This window comes from Arvicanthis niloticus, chromosome 5, assembly GCF_011762505.2.
Source record: "Arvicanthis niloticus isolate mArvNil1 chromosome 5, mArvNil1.pat.X, whole genome shotgun sequence".
NCBI lineage: Eukaryota > Metazoa > Chordata > Mammalia > Rodentia > Muridae > Arvicanthis > Arvicanthis niloticus.
The window spans coordinates 98,834,076-98,855,946 of NC_047662.1; the positions used below are offsets into that span (position 1 = coordinate 98,834,076).

Sequence of the window (21,871 nt, forward strand, 5' to 3'; positions counted from 1 at the left end):
TCCAGAGTGTACCCACGGATATGTAGAGTTGCCTCCATATTCCATAGCGGAAAGAGCTTAGTTTGATTTGTACTTGAATCTGTTCTGTCATGAGCAAGGTTGGAGGCTGGGTGAGAGGTGCAGTGGAGCGGAGTGCTCGCTTAGCCTGCACAAGGCCTTCCTTGGGTTAGATACCCACAGCAGTACATACCCAGGGAGGATGCAGGACAGAAGAGAATAGTCTCCCTCCGTGCTTCCTGTACCTCATTTCTTACTCACCGAGGCCTGCTGATGTCATCTAGCTGTGAGCTACTGGAAGCCCAGAGAGGTTGGAGGGCTTGCCGAGGTCACTCCATGTACCCAGCACACCTTCTGCTTGCTTGTGTTGTAGCGTTGCAACAGTCACAAAGAGAACCATTTATAAAAGGAACGTTCAGTAACCGAGTGAGCCACAAGATTAGCAGGCCACTAAGCTTGGTCACTGTGAAGATAAGGAAGCTGCCAGAGGGGACAGGGATGTATGCAGTCTGCTGTGAAGCTGGCCAGGCTCCCGACCTCCAGCCTGCATTCGTATGTCCTTCAGCCCATCCTTCACCTGCTAATTCTCAGCCTCAGAGAAGCCTTCGTATTGTGAGGTTCCTGTAAGTTTGGGGATCTGAACTGAGGGTCGATCCCAGTCCTCTGTCCTCAGGAAGCTGGGAGAGAACCTGAGCTTCCAGAGTACAAGTGCTCCCTTTTGCTAGCATCACTCCACCCCAGGCTCACAGCTCACGCACCTTGTTTCTCAATGTTGAGTCCACATCCAGCCACCCAGTTATTTTTAGGTGGGAACTTCCTAGTCAATGTTCTATCCCACTCTGCCCCCTCCCCAAGCTGAGCGTATGTTTTCTGTCTGGCAATGGTGCTGGAGCTGCCTTATTTTTAGCATAGCTTGTTTTTCTTCCTGACTTTCCTTTTCTTCTAATTAGCGTGCGCTCTCTCTCTCTCTCTCTCTCTCTCTCTCTCTCTCTCTCTCTCTCTCTCTCTCTCTCACACACACACACACACACACACACACATATACCCACCCAAATAGGCATTCCTCCACACCCCACCCTACCCCACCCTTGGTTCTTACTCACTAGGTCATACTACTCAATCCATGAGGCAAGCACTAAGCTTCATTCAACTCTAGAAGAAAGGAAGACTCAGTGGCTTCAGCAACTCTTGAGCACCTGCTTGTAGCACATACTCCTTGTCTTTTTACTAAAGTCACTTTGCCTGTCACTCTCCCTGTCTCCATTGGTGGTCTGCAGCACTCACACATAATGCACATACCTGATTAGAAATGTATACAGTGGCTGCTGGAGAACCTAGAGAGTGTGAGCCTGTGTGTACACGTGTTCAGTGACATGCTTCTGGGCCCTAATTCTGTCTACAGTGTTCATGACGTTTGATTCTGGCCAGAGGCATTCCACAGATGACACTTGCCATCAGACCACAGTTGGTGACTTAATTATGTTGTATCATTTAGTTTGTCTGTATTGTGGAGCTGTGTGTGGTGGCACATGGTGTCATCTTAGTACTGGGGATGCTTAGGCATAAAGTGTTGTAGTTTCTGTTGCTGGAGTAAAATACCCTGGTCAAAAAACAATTTCGGGTAGAAAACGTTTATTTTATCCTAATTTTAGGTTATAGTCCATCCTGAGCAAACCAAGGCAACAGAAACTTAAAACAGCTAATTGTATTGTATTATATCTATAATAAAGAACAGAGAGAAATGAACATGTACATGCTTATTGGCTTGCCCTCCTGCTTTTGCTTAATAATTTCTTCATTCTCACAGTGCAGGAAACCCTGCCTAAGGAATGGTGCCCCCAACAGTAGGCTGGGTTTTCCTACATCAATTAACTTAACTAAAACAGTTCCCTGTATACAAGCCCAGTGTAGACAATCCCTCATTGAAACTCTCTTTCTTCCAGGCATTTCTATGTTGTAACAAGGTGTCAGTTAAAGTGAACCACCACATAGGCCAGTCTGGACTGTGAAATAAAGTACAGGGGTGAGGGAGATGGCTTGGTCATTAAAATGCCTACCACTCAAGTCATAAGGGCCTGAGTTAGGATGGCCCACATTCATGTGGTAACCAGATATGGTGGTATTTGTTTGAAACGGTGCTGAAGTGATGAAGGTGGAGATAGATAGGTGGGCTCCTGGAGTGCATTGGCCAGGCAGCCAGCCCAGATCAGTGAGCTACATGTTCAGGGAGCCTGTCTACAAAAATGCATCATGGTTAAGAGCACTTGATGCCCTTCTAGAGGATCCAGGTTTGATTCCCAGCACCCACATAGCAACTCACAACTGCCTGTAGCTGCTCCAGTTGCAGGAATCTAATGCCATTTTCTGGCATCTACATGTACTACACTCACATGGTGCACAGATATACATTTAGGCAGTACATCCATACACATAAAATAACTAAAATGTAAGTAAAGACAAAACAATTTACTTCATGGTTCATATCTCAGGCTTTGAATATGTAAATACATGAAATAGGAACTGCTTAGAAATAACCAGGACCAGCAGAACATGGCTGAAGTCGAGGGATTCCACAGTACTCTGATTAAAGCAGATTTGGGGAGTTCCTGCTCCCACAGACAATCCCAGGCATCTTTTCCTGTCTTGGTCTAAGTTTCTCCATCTTTCCTGGGCTAAGGTAAAACCAATGGTACCTGTCTTAGTATAGATAGGAGCAGGTGTTGGCAGGACTTCTTGCACTGAGAAGCTGAGGCAGGACGATGCACATTCTAAGTCAGTTGCACTACATAGTGAGACCCAGTCCTTGAGAAGGGTGAACCAAAGAATGGTGTGTGCCTAGTGGGTTGTTTTGTTTTGTTTTTGTTTTTGTTTTAAATATCAGTGTTCAAACATATAGTGAAAAATGAAAACTGTCTCTTCTGGGACAAGGATGGCTAATGAGTGTATGTTCTTTTTTGTGCATTGTGTGTGCATTCCTGTGTAACAGTAAGAAGGCAGAGGAGGATGCCAGATATCTTCTCCTTATTACTTCAAACTCAGCTTGGAGACTGGTAGGGCTGTCAGCGAGCTCTGGTCCATCTGCCTCTGCCCCCTAATGCCAGGATTACAAGCACAGCTTTCACATGGGTGCTGAGGGCTCTAACTCAGGTTCTTATACTTCTTGCATAGTGAATGCTCTTTGACTCTCCCCAGTTCAATGATATATGTCTTCTCTTAAAGTAAAATTTATTCTTTTTAGTTTTAGAGATCATTTATTTGTGTGTATGCATGTTTGCATGTCTTTGTACATGTGTGTTTGGTGCTTGACAGTGTGCATGCAAGTGTGTATATGTATAGTGTGTGTGTGTGTGTGCGTGCATGTGTGCATGCACGTACACATTTGCAGGTCAGAAAACGACCTGCAGGAGATTTCTCTCCTACTTCCTGGGTCCTGGGACTCAAACCCTGGTTGTCAATCTTGGAGGCAATCCTCTTCTGCTGAACCATCTCACAGGCCCGGTTCACACATTCTTTTGGCTTTTCCTCACTTGCTTACAAGAGGCATCTATACATATTCACATGTGTAAAAACATTCTTTCCTACAGACATGCTGCCTGGTCACAGATCTTGTCTGGGGTCATTAGTTCCTGTAGATGACTCTATCAGGTGACTGGAGCACAGTGCTTTTTGTCATTCTATTCACGGTGAACATCCAAGTCCATTTATTTCTGCCTATGGGTGTAGGTATTTTTAGAAATAAACTCCAGGCCATGTGGTGTTGAATACTTGTTAAATCTACCAGGCTTACCTCTGAAAAGGCCATCTTCTGTTTATGCTCCCTCCAGCCGTCTGTTAGTACTATTTCTTTTCTAGACAAGTATCTTAAAAACATCTTTTTTTCTGTGCTAAATTCTGAATTTGTAGCAGACTTGTTTGTTTATGTTGTTCCCTCAGCTTGTATTTTTGGAGCATCTGCAGAGCAGGATTTCTGTGTTAGGAATCTCAGGCGTGTATTAAGATGGATTAGACTTGAACCCAGCCCTCAGCAGAAGCTTCTGTATTTCTAGGTGTCAGCAGTCTTAAGGCCCTACCCCGCATAGGTGGAGCAGAGACCCCATTGCCTTTGTTGCCTTTGTTGGATTTATCTTTGAGTCCCTCGCTGTCTGTAGCAGCACACAGCGGTCACGTCTCCATGACCAAAACCAAGCAGAAACTTGCACTTGGCCCAGGGGTCAGGCCATTCCAGGCAGGGTCACTCCAGGCAGCGATTCAAAAGTGGGAAGAAAGAAGGCTGTCCTTGTTTCCTGTCTCCTAGGGCCTCTGCTTAGAGTTCCAGAAAGAGATGATGCTTCTCAGCGTTAGGTCTCTGCAGGACCCCCTTTTCAGGACCCCAAGGTGGGGCCACCATTTGGTTTCTTCTACTTTATTTCTGCTGAGTGCTTTTCCTCATAGTTCTTAGGATGTCTCTGCAGAGTGGTCTATTCGAGCTGTTGGTGGAAGGGGGCCCACTGGAAACCAGCCTGGGCAATGGAAGCTATGAGGTTCCTGGCTCTCCAGTCCTCCTTCCTTTTCCCTCTCCCTTTACTGGGTCAGTTGTGCTGTGACACTGAACAACACAAGAGGTGACAGCAGAGCTGAAAGAACTGAGAGAGGGGACAGTTGACCTCACCCACTAAATGCACATGGTGGCTCATTCTGCACTTGGTGGCTGTTAAGAACCCAGCAGTGCAGAGGGTGTTCTGAACTGAGGAATGTTATGTAGAACAAGGGACTCTCTTCAGCCTGTTACTTTGCTAAGTTTGGGTTGGACTTTGGCTGGCCATTATTCTTGAGCTAGATGAGGATCCTGACTGTGTAGGATGGTGATCTCCTGGGCTGAATGAAGCCACAGCTCTGGAACAGGAAGTGCTGTGTGAGCCTCCAGGGTGTCCTGAGAAACCAGGCTGAGGGACTCCAAAGTGAGAAAGAGCGTCGTCTTAACCTTCTTCCCTCCCCTAAGAGGAATCTCAGCTCCAAAGGACTGGCAAGCAGAGGGCCGGGCTGGTCCTGGGCCAGCAGCCTCACTGCTTCTGTCCAGAAGGCTGAGGTTGTCTGTCAGTCCCAGGAGGAATTAATTCTTCTTTCATGAGGAAGGCTAGGCAGAGTCTTTGCCAGGTCTCACCAGGTCGCTTCCACCGGACAGCTGTACTGGGCATAGGGCATGAAGCCAGCCACTTTCCCTCAGCATGAGGCAGTGACACTCTCAGGAGCCCAAGGACAGTTGGGGTTTGACCAGTGTGTTTGGGAAGCCTGGCAGGGTGCCTGGGTTAGGTGACTGGAACCAGCAGCCAGAAGAGGCTCCTGGCAGCTCTGGAAGGAGGCCTCTGTGCCTGCTGTCAGTTTGTAGTTGCCAGCTTAGGGCTGCAGGACTGAGGACTAGCACATGGGTTGGCTGCCTTTGTAGCATCTAGAAAGTGCAGAATGGCCCCCTGGTAGACAAGTCTGCCTCATGGCACTGTCCTTGTTTTCCTTCAAGACTGACCCTAATGATGCCTGTAGGCACCCGCATATGGCTTTGCCAGATAATCCTCAAGGCTTGGGCTTGGGCTTGGGCAGGGCCCATTGGGATACCTGTCATCCTGATTGATAGACTGTCAGCCAGAGGCAGGAAGGTAGTGTGTCTGGTCATTCAGTTTGGCAGGACTTGGTCCTTCCAGGGCTTGTGTCTCTTGCTGACTTCAGTTCATGTTATGTCTGCACCTAGTGGAATTTGTGGGGAACACTGATTTCTGGTACAGATGACCAAGAGCTGGGAACATGAGCTCTGGAGCCAGGTGCCTCTACTTATCCACACTCAGTAGCAATGGTAAAATGGGCAGGTCTGTGAATTACTACCCCCAGTTGTCGAAATTAAGAGAAACTGGATGTACTGTGATCAACAGACCTGGCACCCGGTTCTCAGAGTGGCCTTACTGTATAATTGCATGTTGTCTTCCACACCCTACCCTACAACAGTAAGCTAGAGACTCCTTGTCAGCTCAGGATGGTCCCATGGCTCTTCTAAAGCTGGCTCTGAGCCTCTTGGAGGACGTGTGAGGACCTGCTTCATAAGGGTGAGGGCTGTAGCTCTGACTGGTCTAGCATTAAAGCCCATTCCCCCCTGGCTTTATCACGTTAGAGGGTGGCCTTAGGTCCCTCTGGAAGCCAGACTTTATTGTGCTCAGTAGACTGGAAGAGTGTCGCAGAGGGGCACAGGTGCTCTACACCAGGACTGTCCTGTCTGCCTCTGCTGGCAGAGACTGATGGGTCCCTGCTGGGCCCTGGCCTCTTTCTGCAGCATGCCTGGGAATGCTTAGCCCATCCTCTCAGGGTTTGTCTGAGGATGATGTTTTCTGGATTTGGGGGATATTTCCATGTATTGGGTCCCAAGTGTACACAGGAAAGTTACATATGTTATACATGCCTACCGGCAGTAACCTAAAGATAGCTGTATGTGTGACTTCAGCGTGCCTGCATACTGGCTGTAGCCAGTATACCTATACCTATACACCTATACCTATACCTATACCTATACCTATACCTATACCTATACCTATACCTATACCTATACCTATACCTATACCTATACCTATACCTATACCTATACCTATACCTATACCTATACCTATACCTATACCATGAGGCCTGCTGTGGAGTCATGTCACCACTCAAAAGGTTTTAGACTTTTCATTTTTGGATTTCAGCATGTATTACTCTTGTCTGTGTCTTGGGATAAGGAACACTCACCCAACTCCCAGGATTGTGCCTAGAAGCAAATAATTAAATAAAATCGATGGTGGATGGTTGTATTAATCAGGATTCTCTAGAGTCACAGAACTTATGAAATGTCTCTATATTTTAAGGGAATTTATTGTAATGACTTACAGTCTGTAGTCCAACAATGGACAACTATGAATAGGAAGTCCAGAAATCTAGTAGTTGTTCAGTCCCACAAGGCTAATTTTTTCAGCTGGTCTTCTGTAGAAGTAGGTTCCAACAGATGTGCTGACAAGTAAGTGCAAGCAGGCGAAGAAGAGTGAGTCTTCTTTCTTCCAATGTCCTTATGTAGGTCTCCAGCAGAAGGTATGGCCTGGTACTTGTTCTGTCCTAGGCTGGCTTTGAACTCAGAGATCTGCTTGCCTCAGTCTCTGGTGATTAAAGGCATATACTACCTTGCTTGGGCCTAAGTTTTTCATGGCCACTATTCCTCAAGATCCAGGTCAGAAGCCGGTGTCTTCTTCCAGCCTCAAGATCTGGATCACAGCTGTGCCCTTCATTTCTGGATTGTAATTTATTCCAGATGTAGTCAAGTTGACAACCAGGAATGGCCATCACAATGGGGATGTCTTGATTTTCCTGCTGAACCATGAGTTCACCAAGGGCTCCAGCACCCTCTTTTGGTATAGGTGTTGCAGGGAGTACAAGAGGTGTGTGTACAAGAGGGATTCAACAGCCTCTTTTGATACAGGTGCCTTTATGTGCACACATACGTGTACATACACTTATACATGCATGCACACACACAAATCTTGGGGGAAAATGTTAATGTTTCTTTTAGAAGGAAACCCATCCTTGGTGTCCCCTCACCCCAGTGCATCTGTACCCTAGGCCTCCACACATGAAGGCCATCACTAAAAGATGCAGAACAATGGGCTGGGCTTGAGGACACAGCAGAAATAACACAAAACACCTATGAGCTCTGGTGAGGCTCACGTGGGCTTGTAAATCTCAGGGGAGGCATGTTGGTACTCTAGCCAAACTCTGGTACTCCAGGCCCTCTCTAGAGGGGCTCACAAGAAGGTCCTATCACCAGACAAATAACCAAGGAATGGTAGTATACTGGACCCCCTGCTGTCTTCAGACTGGGCCAGCAGTCTTCCCTGGGATGAACACAAAAGAGCAGGTGCAGGCTTGCTGACTGCGGAGATTATTGTGTGGGTTCACGCCCCTGCTTTGCAAAGTCCAGCCTCTGCTGCTTGGGTGCACACCTATGAAGGAGACGCCAAAAGAAGCCTAACTAGTTGTCAGCTTCCTGGCTCTGTACAGCTCTGGAATGGAACTCAGTAGAGGAGGAGGACAAGGAACCTGTGTGTAAGGTTAGACTGTCTCCAGATTTTGTCTCTGAGCTGGCCTGCCTTATCAGATCACAACCCAAAAGACTCAGGCTGCTCACTTGCAGCCTCCTAGGACACCTGAACTCTAAATGCCTGGGCAAGTGCCTCAGTTAGTGGGGAGGGTCTTTCTCCGGCAGGTGTTACATAGTTCAGATGAGGAGGAAGCCTTCTATCCCTTTGATGTGATACCCTGGCACCAGGCCGGGTTTCAGCTGTATGTCTAATTAGAAGCAGCTGGCTGCCACTCCCTTTGAGTTCACTTGGTCAAGGTGCTGGATGTGCTTTTAACACCTCAGAAGCCTGCCCTGCTTCCCAGAGATTAGAACAAGACAGGCTGATGAAAGAGATGTCAGAAAGCATCTGGGAGGGGTGGGAAGAACCCTGGTCCAGGCGTATGGGGTCTTCAGGCCTCTTCCCTGCGTCTCCAGGTCTCAGATTCCCTGTGTGTTCACTATGATGATTGGGCGTAATCAGGACCTCACGCCACTTGCTGTAGTGCTACAGAGCTTGGCTCCCGCACAAGTTGGGCAGAGGGTTCTCAGAATGCCAGAGTAGTGGCTGAAATTGAAGGTATCGGGTCAGAAGTAGAAACTGATTCAGAGATTGGTGCTGAGAGGTTCTCCTTTAAAGGTTCTGTGGTGGGATCGACCTGTCCAATTGTAGCAAGCGAATCACTGAAGCTGTGAGATCAAAGGGCAGTCACAGAGGTCTTGGAGTGGGGTCTTGACGGTTCAGTCTATTTTCAGGGCAATTCAGTCTATTTTCAGGGCAGGAGCATAGCAGAGTCTAGACATGCAAGGTTCAGGAGGAGCTGAGAATTCTACACCTTCATTTGAAGGCCACTAGGAGAAGACTGGCTCCCACATTGTTAGGAAGAGGTCTCATTGCCCATCCCCATGGTGACAAACATCTTCCAGCAAGGCCACACCTACTCCAACAAGGCTATACCTCCTAATAGTGCCACTCCCTGGGCCAAGCATATTTAAAGCACACACTGCTGAAGTGCTTTCTTTGCACCAGACATCGTTTAATGTGTATAGATAGCGTCATCATACTCATGATCTCTTTGCAAGTTTGTGCAGTTGTCTCCCATCTAAAGATGAGGAAGCTGAGGCAGCTTGCCCCAAGTCGAGCTGAAACAAGGCCTCTGTAAGACCAAGCAGTCTGACAGCGGTTTTATCTTCTGACCTAAGTGGTCCGTCTTCCTACTCCTGGATGCAGAGTTGTGCTTCCCTCCCAGAGTTCCATGTGAGGCAGCTTGGTTCACAGCAGCGACACCATTCTAGTAATGTAGCCTAACCTTACCCGAGACTCCGTCTCACCTACCTGCAGCCCCAGCATCGCAGGCATGGTGTCCCCATGGCCATACAGCCTGAAAGAGAGGTCAGATGGTACCCGTCTCTGGCAGAGGGAAGGTTTCGTAGGCTGAGAGTGACAGTAGAGTTGGGGCTGGACACCTCTCAGGGCCATGCTCCCACTGAGCTCTGCCATCCCGTGACTTAAGAGCTGCTGTGGATTCTCAGAAAGGCCTGGGTGGAAAAGCTGGAGGCGAGAACTACTGGCAGCACCGGCGTTTCCAGGGAGGCTGCAGCCTGTGTCACTCCATCCAGCCCACCTTGCCCAGAGGCCAGGATAAGGTCTGCTCTCAGGGCTGCTGAGCTTAGTACTGGGGCTGGGGGGGGGAGGGGGGGCAGAAGCCACTCCTCCTTCCTGCAGCTTCATCTACCCTCGTGTAACTGTTGATTCTCTAAGTGCCCTCCCTGGGTTTGTCTCCTCTACCCAGTGTCCATTTTCTCTACCACACCACTGTGCATGATCTCAGGTCTGAACTCTTGAGGCTTCCACAGAGTGTCCAGCCAAAAGCTGCTTCTCTGTACTTTGGTTGTAGCATCAAGCCTCACAAGGACCCAGGCTTTGCCTCTATGGATTGGGCCTCTGCCCTCCTGTTGAGGAGCGCCGTCTTCTCCCATATTGGGGATCAAGAGACACTGAGTGTGACACTGAGGACAGGTGGGTGCTAGCGAAGCGGGGTGCACCTGAGATGGGAGTGCAGAACTGAAGCTACTCAATCTTTTGAAGGGAAAAGATTCCTGAAGGGTAGGGAAAAGGTAATGGAAAAGTCTGATTTTCGGCTTGGTGTGATGGTGCACGCCCTTAATCCCAGCACTAGGGAGGGAGAAGCCTGTGGATCTCTGGATCCAGGCCTACCAGAGCTGCATAGACCTTGTCCTCCACTAACAAAATTTTTTATTCTAGTCTTCTGATAACTTTTTATGAACTATACTGTTACAGAGTTTTTGTTTTGCTTAGATATGTCTACTTTTGATACACATTAAAGGCTGCCTGTATTAGAAAGAAAAAAATGTATATGTCAAAACTATACTAGAAATCAAGTCTCTATAGAGAAGAAGAGCGTATCCACTCACTGCCGATGGGAACAGAGGCTGCGCTTACACAGCAAGATCAACGCCTCTTTTCTAGGAAGTTCCTGTCTGCACTTAGCTTGGCTGGTCCTGGTCCAGCCGCCTTTCCTTTTGTCTTCTCCCTCCCTTCTCTTATGACCTGGACTTCCTTAACCCTTCAGATCACCCAGGCAAATAGGAACAGGCTTGTCACAGAAGTTTGAAAGTATAAAATGGTCTAGCTACGACTTTGGCAGTTTCCCCCAAAGTAAACATTCTCTTACACAGTCATGTTACCCAGTATTTACCCAAAGAAGTTGAACAAGGATATTTACAACTTTATTTATAATTGCCAAAATCCAGAAGCAGGCAAGATCCCCTGCTATGGATGATAGGCAGTAGAGCACTTTTGAAAATGATGAAGTGAGAGGACTGGAGAGAGAGGCTCAGCAGCAGGGAGACTGGCTGCTTTCACAGAGGACATGAGTCAGGACAGCTCACGACTGCCTGCCACTCCAGCTCCAGGGGATCTGGTGCCTATGGATCTGACCTCCACAGGCAACCACACCTACATCTTCCCTCTCTCAAAATCTTCTTAAAGAAAAGATGTGTGAGTTATTATTAAACTATCAAAGGGGAGGGGAACATAAAGGAAATGAAATGTGTTTTAGACAAGGAAGTTAATCCGAGGAGTCTGCATAGTGCCTGATTCTGCTATGTGTCATTTTGGAAATGGTAAAATTACAGAGATAGGGAAAGATAGGAGATTGCCAAAAGTTGGGGAAAGCGTGGAGACCAGGCAGAGAAGAGATAATTCAGTGTCTGGGAATGCTACCTGTACTGCAGTGATACCATTATATATAGCTGTGTAAACCACAGTTCACCACCAGGAGTGAACTCTCACAGAAGCTGTGCTCTGTGCCTGATAATGGTGTGCCCTCAGAGTAGGTCTATCAGCTTTAGCACGCTGCTGAGGTGCACGCTGCTGTGCTGGGGTGTACTGATAATGGAGACAGCTGTGTAATTAGGGCACAGGACACATGGGACATCTTTCTATCCTTCTGTTCAGTTTTGTGGAACCTAAAACTGGTTTAAGGGTTTGTTGTTGTTTTGTATGTTCTGTTTTCTGAAGGCAGTGTTTTGCTGTGTAGCCCTGGCTGTCCTGGAGTGCATTCTGTAGACCAGGCTGACCTCCAACTCCCAGAGATCCAGCTGCCTCTGCCTCCCAAGTGTTGGGATTAAAGGTGTGCACCACCATCTCCTGGCCTATGTGCTCTTATTTTAAAGGGGGAAGCAGGGTTGGTAAGTGCAGGACAAGCTGTAGCTTGTTTTGTCAGCTCTCAGGTCGAACCCTCAGCACATCCACTCCAAGAGGCTTCTGGTTTGCAGCAAGCTCAGCCTGTCCTGGTTGCCCCTCTCCCTTCCTGCCATGATTATGAGTTACGATCTTGGCTTCTCCAGTCCTCTTAGTAAATGCTACAGGTGGATTCTCTTAGTGTCTCTTACTCTACAGGTGAATTCTCTTAGTGTCTCTTCAGGTCAAACATTCTCTGGTTCTGTGGAATGTAGGATCTATTTGGTTTTGTTTCTATTTTGTTATTTGTATTTTTCCTGGTTCTACTTGAAAACCTTTCTACTCCAGAGGTCAAGAGAAATCCTCACGCTGTCAATTTAACGTTTCTGCTTGCTGCCTACAAGGCATGAAATCACAGCCTGCCACCCAGCATTGAAGATCATTTTCTTTGAAGGAGTGGATGTGATGTCAGATAACTTGTGGCTTAGAACATATGGGCACCGACTCTCCTACTAGATCTTTCTGGGGACTGTCACCAGTGGGCCTGGCTAATAAGGGGGATGTGCCATGATCATTAGGCAGGAAACACAATGCCCTGCCAGGTGACCTGGTGTGGTGACCCTTGACTTTCACTCTTGGCAGCCTCTCATAAGAGAGACTGCTGCTCCCCATGGGCCCATTCTCAGGGGCTGGGGCTGGTGGCTGCTTCTGACAGACAGCCTAACCTTGGGGAGCCCAGTCTGCTTAACATACACAGTGTTGCTTTCATGTGTTCCTGTCTTAATTACATTTTCCTTATTCTCAACAACTTTGAAAAGTAATTAAGCACTGGTCTGTTCCTCTCCACAGAGGTTATTTACCTCCCTTTGTGGGGTTTTCAGCTCTTTGTTCCTGTGTCTGTACTTGAGACATTGCTGTCACCTCAGTTTAGATGTTATGGTCAAAATGTGCTGAGCTGTTTTGAGTAAATCCCAAGTAGGGATTTTGTGGGTGTTCACCTTGCCGGGAATTGTCCAGGAAGTTCTCAGTACACAACCGTTTCTGTACTCAGCCCAAGCTCACGTGTGTGCTCCCATGTAGCAGGAGGGATCAATTCTATTAATCATTTTTATGATTGCTTAGTATTCCATCTGGTTAACGTGGTGATTTACTTAACCATTCCCTGTTGTTGAGCCCTAATGAAAATGTGAACCTGTCCTGTCATACAGAGGGGACGTGGCTTTAATGACCAAACCTGCATCCCGACAGCCTTAGCTGCCGTCATGAACCCGGCTTTGGTAAGGAGAAGATACTTCCAGAACAGTCTTACACCAGGTGTGCTGCACAAGCCCCCTGATGGAATGGCCGATGTTTCTCAGCACATCTTCCTTTCCGCTGGTGTTACATAGTGTGCCTGTTTCTTCTCTAAACTGTATACAGTAGCATTGCCAGGCACTTCCATCACTGTAAGCTGGGATTTTAACAGGTTGACAGGAATTTGGGGTGCAGTGTGCTGTCTGGCTGCTAGTTCTTGTCCCCCTGCCCTCATTCATTTGAATGCCTGCAGTAGTTTCTGGAAGGAGGAGTAAGGTATTTCCCAAGGAGCTGCTTAGCAACGGTTCTCAACCTGTGCATCACAGCCCCTTTGGGGGTTGAGTGACTTGTTCACAGGAGTTGCCTAAGACCAGCATAAACCAATATTTTACAATATGATCCATTAAAAAGAGAACTTAAAGTTACAAAGTAGCAGTGAAAAGAAATTTTATGGTTGGGGTCACCACAGCATGAGGAACTGAGTAGGGTCAATGCATTAGGGAGGTTGAGGACTGCTGCCTTAGGGTAAGTGGTTGTTCACAGAAAGGGTGGTCTTCCCAGGTCAGCTTTATCAGCTGCACCCCAGTGTCCCCAGGCTCAGTCTTCCTCAGAACCAGTAGGGAGATGTCAAGGACCCCCTGTAGCCTAGGTAGTGGGTTTGTGAAGTAATTTGCAAAGTTGAATGTGGTGCTTTACAGCTGGTGCCCTCCCCTTCTTTTGTGTGTGAAAAGGGAAAGCATAGCGCTCAAAACTTAAGAGCCCCACAGAACCCAATAAAAGCCACATTTTACAGAAGTGTGGGGACTTCTCTTGGGAGATAACTTTACATGGCTTACAAACCACAGCTAGAGGGAGGGTTTCCCTGCTCATTCTCTCTCTTTCTAGAGAATAGAAAAATTATCTTTAGTGCTTTGTACCCACTCCCACAGACCCTACACTTATAAATCTCCCCTTCCACAGAGAGAAACTTCCCTCTTTTAAAAATGAATTTAACAACAAATACATAATGGTATTTATACCATTATGGTATATTAGAAAGAGCCAAAGCCATGAAGTCAGGACAGGACATACTGAAATACTGGCCTACGGGTTAATGCAGTACTGGAGAGCAGTGCACGGTCATTGGCCTTTTTCATCGGGTCATTGAATGAGGGGCTTTGTCATCTGGGTGAGGGTTTCTTGGCTTGCGAAGCAGAGAGCTGAAGTGGCTCTGCTTGGGAAGGCACCATCACTCACGTGTGTTCTGGCATCTGCTCTGACAGGCCGTTCATGCATCCGACCCACCTCCAGTTTGGAGCATGGTTCACACACACCTTCACACATCCTGGCCTCACTCTGCACCCCTTTGTAGGCAGCCTACTGCCGTTTCCTCCTTGAACCTGGGACCACGGCACAAGAGGAATGTCCATCGTGAAGCATCACTCAGCCTGAAAACAAATGAAGTTCTGCCATGGGATCCCAATTTAGCAACACAATGCCATGTGCAGAAGCCAGTCACAGCGGGACAAATAGTGGTTTCCTCATGGGAAGTACTGGCCAGAATAGTCAGACTCAGAGAGGTGGGAGGGACTTTTCTAAGGGTTGGGGAGAGGGAAAAGTGGGGAGCCAGTGTTTAATGGGTACAGAGTTTTAGTTTGAGAAGATGAGAGAGTTTTAGAGAAGAATGCTGGTGATGTCTGTACAAGGCAATGGAGATTTTGTTACATGTCATTACTTACGAGTGTGGCGACCCTTGCCTGTAATCCTAGCCCTGGGGAAGTTGAGGCAGAGTCGGGACCCTTTAATACAATTCATGAGTTCAAGGCTAGTCTGGACCACATAGATACTCGATGGGCTACATTGTGAGACCCTCGAAAAGAAAGGCAAGCAAACTGTGAGCTTATTCTGTATGTAATGGGACCGTGGCTCACTGGTGAACCTCAGGGGATGCCATTCTCCTCTGCTTCCGCTTGCCAGAGCTGTCAGCTCCAGTGCTGACTCTCTGTTCCTGTTCTGCCCATCCCTCTCTTACCCTCGAGTCACTGTTGCGGTGATGTAGGTGTGTCATCTCCTAGAAATAGCAACTGAAATGTCTCTCTGCTGCCAGGGATGACTGATCAGGTTGCTCCTGCCATCCTCCCTAAAAGAAGCCAACTTCTGTCCCCACAACTCCCGATCCCTGGCGTGTTCACTTGCGTGGGTGAGGGGCTCTGGGATACAGGAGTGCCAGGAAACATCACACAGCTCCACAGGGCTGAAGAGTAGACTGGCGGGACCTCTCTAGGAGAGTCTTTGCGTGTTGGCTCTTTAAGTTAATCTCTGAGCCTGGTGGGAACCTGAGGGTGGGTCATTGGCCCAATGTGGCTCTGTGCAAATGGGATTCAAAGATGGCAGCAGTAAGTAAGATGGGTCGGGTATGAAGGCTGTTCAGAACCAGATAACACATTTGCCTCTTCCTGTTCACAGTTGGCCCAGTCTTTGAAGACAGATACCACAGTGAGAGAGTGAGGTTAGTCTGTTAGGTTGACCGGTACAGTCTTGGGAAGAGGGCTCTCACCCAGAGAGCTGAGAAAGCACTCAGTGCTGGGCAGCCAGGAATAGGAAGGGCTCCTCTCTGCTGGCTCCACCTCCCTGCCTGGTAGCCCTGACCTCAGACCTGTTCTCTGGTGGGGACTGCACATCAACAACTTGTCTCCTTCCTTCCTTCTTACCTGCAGAATTCCAGAGGCAAGAGAGCGTCCGGTCACAACACAAAGGCATCCAGTTGTATGACACCCCATATGAGCCCGAAGGCCAGAGCGTGGACTCAGACTCAGAGAGCACTGTGAGCCTTCGGCTGCGGGAGAGCAAGCTACCCCAGGATGACGACAGGCCTGCTGATGAGTACGACCAGCCATGGGAGTGGAACCGGGTCACCATCCCCGCCCTGGCAGGTAGGAGCAGTGTCCCTGCTTGGGGGACAGTTGCTGAAGATCTCTCAGTACCAGTGCAGTAAACAGAAGACAAGTGGGTCCAGCCTGAACACCAGTTGAGTTGGGGACCACAAAGATAGTACAGGTTCCTGAGGGAAAAGAGGCCAGGCCAGAGAGAAACTCCAGTCTGGCTTTGAGGGCTCCCAGTCTAATCTCACCACCTTCAGGGCTGGCTCCCATGGGCTTCATGGTGTCTCATTCTGCAGTTTCAGTCCTACACAGCCCTCAGGGTCCTTGTGAGGAGGCAGTATAAGATGGGGGAAACCCCAACACCTTACTCATGCTTGGGCTCATAGTGTCTGGGAGAGCTAGTCTGGTACCTCACTCCTTAGCTTGGTCTCAGATCAGCAGTGTTAGATGGATTGCCTGTGAGCTTCTCAGAAATTGTGAGCTGCTCAGAAATAATAGCACCTTGGGCCAGTGAGTAAAGATGCTGGTCACCAAGCCTGCTGACCTCAGCTCAATTGTGGGGACCCACATGATGGACGAAGAGAATTCTTCTTGCAAGTTGTCCTCTGATTGCCACACATATGCCTTGGTGCATGCAAGTGCGTGCACACACACACACACACACACACACACACACACACACAGAGAGAGAGAGAGAGAGAGAGAGAGAGAGAGAGAGAGAGAGAGAGTTGGAGCATGTTCTACCAGAGCCTACATGATCTATGTTGATGTTCAAGTGGGAAGTACCTTAGCAATGATATCATCTTTCAGAATGCTGTCTGTCTGGAACCTGCCCACTGATGCCTGGAGACAGATATACTGCTGTCCATGTAGTTGGCCTCAGGTAGAGCTAGTTGGCAGTAAGTCTTAGGACCCACGATTGCCCAGTCTGCTCCTGGTTCTTGTCACCTTTTTATTATCGTTGGTGTCAGTGTCACTCAGACTCTTGCCCTGCCTGCCTCCCACCAAGTCTCTTGGCTTTACATGTCCTACTCTAGAGCAGGTCTGTGCCTGTCCCAAGCATCTCTGGGTGCCTTTTCATTGCCTGGGATGAAGGTGGATGCTCAGAGTGTTTCCTCTATCCAGGCAGCAGTGGGTGGAGGCTATTGGCCACCACTCAGGATGATGATGCTTTACAGCACCTTGACTGGATGACTGAGTGTCATCATGGTTCCGGTTGCTAGCCCCAAAGTGTGGCTGCTATATGTTGTATCAGTGTGCATGCACATGAGGAGTGCATGTACAGGCATGCGTGTACAAGTGTGTGTACTCGTGCTTCAGCGAGGCCCTGTAGTGTTCAGGGACTGGCAGTGCTGCTGTTACTGTGCTGTCTCGTAACAACCCCAGTTTCCCTCAGGTCTCAGGAGCTCACTAGGGAACAGCTATGTAAGATGAAGTTGGCTGAGCTAAACCGCCCCATCTTCTCTCCAGAGCTCTATTTTTGTGATTCTGCATGCTCAACCTGGTTGGAGAAACCTGCCTGGTGGGGACCCTTCTCTGTGTTTTCAAATTCCCAAAAGGCTTAGAAGGGGTAAAGACTGAGACTAGGCCCCAGAGGGTGGTCAGCGTTCTGGAGGACTCTGACCGTAGAGCGCACTTCCCAGCTTTGGAGGCCGTTGTAGCTGCAGTGAGGAAGGTGAGGAGCGGAGACTCGCTCTACTGCAGGAGCATGGATTGTAGGCAGTTCTGGCCACGCGCCCGTGCCCCTGGAACCACCCCACAAGTGCCAATGAGTGTAGGCAGGGAGGCTGTTGGTCCCAGTCTGTGGAACAGAGGTGCTTTATAGCCTGTAGGTTGCCACCCTGCTCTGAGCAGGTGACTACAGACTCTTTTCAACCAAGCCCCCAACACACACACACACACACACATCCACACACTCTTGTGTATGTGTGTCTGTCTCCCTCCCTCCCTCCCTCCCTCCCTCCCTCCCTCTTGTCCCTGTCTCACTGGGAACTTAAGCCACAGGAATCCATGGTTGCTCTGCAGCTGTGTGGAGAGTATTCTGAGAGGATGGGGTGACCCTAGCTTCCAGAGAGTGGGAGCCTTCCCATCCCTCAGGAGCCTGCAGCACACAGCTCATTAAGGGTTAGAACTTGGGGAGTTAGACTGGATCCCACCAGTTATTTAGTGAGCCCTTGGTGCACCTTTCCTTCTGAGTGTTTTGAGGTAGTAAGGTTGGTGGGACAGCTTGCAAGAGGAGCAGGTCCTGCACAGAAGGTGGCCTGAGACTAACGCCAAGGGTTAAGGATGAGGAACCACTCAAGTTGGACAGCAGACACCTTAGGCTGTCAGATGTCTGAAGGGATTGTACCTGCCTGGGGAGTTTGACTGCCTTGCTGGCCAATGAGCCCAGCAGCCCTGTGAAGCCTTAGTGAGCTTGCGGAGCCTCCCATCTGGACAGCGTGTTCTCATTGCTAGCATCAAGTCTGTGCCTTCTGCATGCACAGTCTTATGTATTCTCATGGCCACCATACAATGTCACATAAGTTGTGTTTGGGGACCTGCAACTGCTGTATCCCCAGCCTCACATAAGGGACTAGGAGGGCTCCAGGCTAGGTTTCCGTCTTTTAAAACAAGGAGAACCTTACATGCTATTTGGTCTCACTCTCCGTGTCCTGGAGAAACTGAGGCAAAGGGGAAGAGAACTACAAAAGACCTTGTGACAGAGCCAGTCAGGCTGTCTGTGGGTGTGGGAGATCTGTACCCTTTCACTTCCCAGACAGAGAAATCTGCACTGAGTCTAAGAAATAATCAAAGCACCTGATAGTGTAGAGTCTGGCAGTGGCAGCCAGGTGGTGGGCCTCTTGAGAGACAGTTACTTCATTTGTGACTCACTGTCTCAGGATTGTCTCCCTTCAAGGTACTTTACGGTGCCCTGGGCTCTGCCACAAGCAGAAATGGAAAACAGACACATGACTCAGATGGGCTTATCACTCAGCAGTTACTTGGGGCCCTTGTCTGTACCCCATACCAGCTCCTTGGCACGTTGGTCTGCCTTTGAAAGTTTAGGTCAGTGTGTCTTATCTGTTGCTCACCAGCTCATCAGCTTAGACCTCAGGCGGGTTGCTCACCTTCCTGAGCCTCAGTTTTCCCATCTGAAAATTGGTGATTGTCTTAAGTCTTGTAGCATGGGCTTCTTGAAAAGCCCAGTGCAAAACAATGGATTTTCATGCAGAGATCTCTGGATGAACAGACACTGAGAGCCCTAAAGGACTGTGCCTGTGAGGTTTATTACTGGAGTTCTGGAAGGGCTTGCCAAATTAAATAAAGTTTAATTTAATATAAAAAAACAGCACTGCATGAAGAGGCGCTTAGCAGCCCTGGAGGCCTCATTTACAAAGCTCACTCCTGATTATACCTGGCAGTGGGAACCGGGCTGGGCTGCCTGAAAGGCAGCTCTGCTGTGGGGAGTCTGTTCCTCCATTACCTAGCCCTCACTCCTGGTCATCCCGCTTGAGGCTCAGGCCAGCAGTCTGAGTGAGAGGAGCCTCTGTCTCTCCCTGTGTTAGAAGTGATCTGTTTGGTCTCCCTAGAACAGGAGTTTTGAACTTGAGCTGCAAATAAGCCATTGCAGAAGGTGTTACAGCACCAGGTGCCACCTGAGCTCTGACTGTCAGGTAAGAGAAGTCGAAGGTTCTCTGGAGGACTCCGTAGAGAACCTCCAGTTCATCTATGACATACTGTGCATCAGGTGAGGGGCTGAGGGAGCCAGGGCGGGTGTCGCAGCTCATCTCAGGTGACACCAGCGTTAGCCCTTCCAGAAAACCTCCCCTAACACGACAGTCCCCTCAGCCTCGGGATTGGGCTGAGCTCCTGTCATATTCTTTGTGTTGTGTGGTCTGTTCTGGAACAGCCAGATGCACCGTTGTCATGGTGATCTCATGGGGTGCTAGTGCTGTGCCCCATGGGTAGCCCCTCTGAAGTTTTGATATCTTCTCAACATTATCAAGGGCATTTGAAAGGACAGAGAAAGAGAAAGTGATGTCCTATGCATGTATGGCTGCTTCTAACAGTTGAGAGTCATCTGAGCTAGCTCAGTTGGCTGATTTTTTTTTTTTTTTTAAGGAACCCCAGTATGGTAAAAGGGGAAAGAGGAATGGACAAGAAGCTAGCTTTTATTGAGCAGAGTTTCTGAACCTGGTTTGAATTAACCCTACAAGCCCTGCTGAGTGGGGTTGCTTCAGTGTGGTAATATGAATGGTAATACTGAAGCCAGACAGCAAGCAGCTCACCTGCAGTCCCTAGCAGTGAACCTGGGCCCGTCTGAATGAAAAGTGCCTTCACCACTGTCATATTGGCCTCATCTGGAAAAGGTGTTTTTGAACCTGGTACAGGGTAGCTTGGGAGATTCCTGAGGTAGAAGTAATTGCTCCACTTGCTCTTTGGCCTTAGTATTGGTCTGGTCATTGCCCCTACAGGTGCAGATACCGTGAAGTTAGTACTCTGGTGCTGTGTGCTCTGGGCATGGCCCACACTTGCTGCTCTTTGGGGACCCAGAGTCTGCAGAGGATCCCACAGGGAGTCTCAGACCTGGCCATGGCTCTCCCCACGCTCCAGCTGCTTCACAACTGGCTCCCTTGAGTCCCAGAATGCCTCCTGTCTCCTTCATGGCCTCCCAGAATGCCTTGGGCCTGTGAGGAAATTAACAATTGTGTTTGTTTGGGGAGCTTTTTGCTGTGTAATGAGTAACAGCCGTAATTAATGTTTAACATGCAGGTCTACCAAAGGAAGTGGGGGGCAGGGTTAAGATCTGTGGGGATCTCTCCCTCCTTTGGCTAAATATTATTGAAGGACAGGTTTCTCTGGTTGGTTTTTCTATCTGACATATTAATGAGCTCATTTATCAATCTTAAAGAAGGAAACCGAGAGCATCAGCATGTCATAGCTTTGGGTTCTTGATCATGTGCTGCTGGAAAGGTCTCTGCAAATGTCTTCTTCTCCTGTGTGCAGTTCAGTGAGTGGTCCTGTCCTTCTGCTTGGCGGGTCAGAGATCGCCATGGAGATGGAGACTGTAATCTGCATGAGGTCGAAGCACTGCCTGCCCCGTGCACAGATGTGTCCTCACCTGGCTCCAAGCCTGGTGCCCAGTGAGTGCTAGGAAGCTGTGTGGTTACTAAGTCAGGCCTGGCCACAGAAGTGCCACGCACTCTTCCAGGCTAGGTTCTGCCAGTGGCTGTGTGGCAGCCGGTAGTCCATGCTCTCATCCCTCTTGTGTGCTGGACATCTGTGTCCTGGCCACATGAGACCACGTTTGTGTGGCCCGACCTCCTCCCTTCCTGCCTATGTCTGAATTCCCTCTAAGAAACTGAAAGTGTATCCTTCCTGTCTGCGGAGGAAGCCGCTGCCCAGAGCCTTGTGTTTGTCGCCAGCACCGGTTTGTATCTCCTCCCTCATTGTCTACAGTGGGCAGTGCATAGACACACACAGTGGGCGGGAGCTTCCGCCAGCACCGGCCTGGGCGGCTGCTCTTTGGACTAGCAGACGAGGAGCAATCACTTTCCCCAGGCTCTAAGAGTCTCGTGGGTGTCTGCAGGTGAAAAGGTTACACATCACACAGGGCCTCAGCCTTGAGCGATTCCCAGTAACAGGTGACAGGTGAACCCAGCCCTGAGCCCTGGAAGGAATCAGGTGCTCAGGCCATGGGTCTGCATTCAAAGCTGCCATTTGCTGTCAGTGACAAGTTGTCTGTCTTCTCACCTGCAGGATGAGGGTGACACTAGGCACTAAAGTTGAGGCTTTGAGTGCCCAGAAGTGTTGGCTGCTGTTACCCTGTTGTTACTGTTGAGGGCTTTGATATCTGCTGCACTGTAAGAGATCTGTGCTGAACTGGACTCGGACTGAGGAGACCCTGGTTCTAGCTCCATGGTTCTCATC

General features: G+C 49.0%; 1 protein-coding gene across 1 annotated transcript in view; it reads left to right on the forward strand.

Moving 5' to 3' along the window:
* The window catches only part of Shb (SH2 domain containing adaptor protein B), a 109,635-nt gene that overhangs the window by 59,279 nt on the left and 28,485 nt on the right, over positions 1–21,871 (forward strand). The window contains exon 3 of the mRNA XM_034503772.2: positions 15,794–16,009. Coding sequence (XP_034359663.1) covers positions 15,794–16,009 — 216 coding nt within the window. The remainder of the gene's footprint in view (positions 1–15,793; positions 16,010–21,871) is intronic.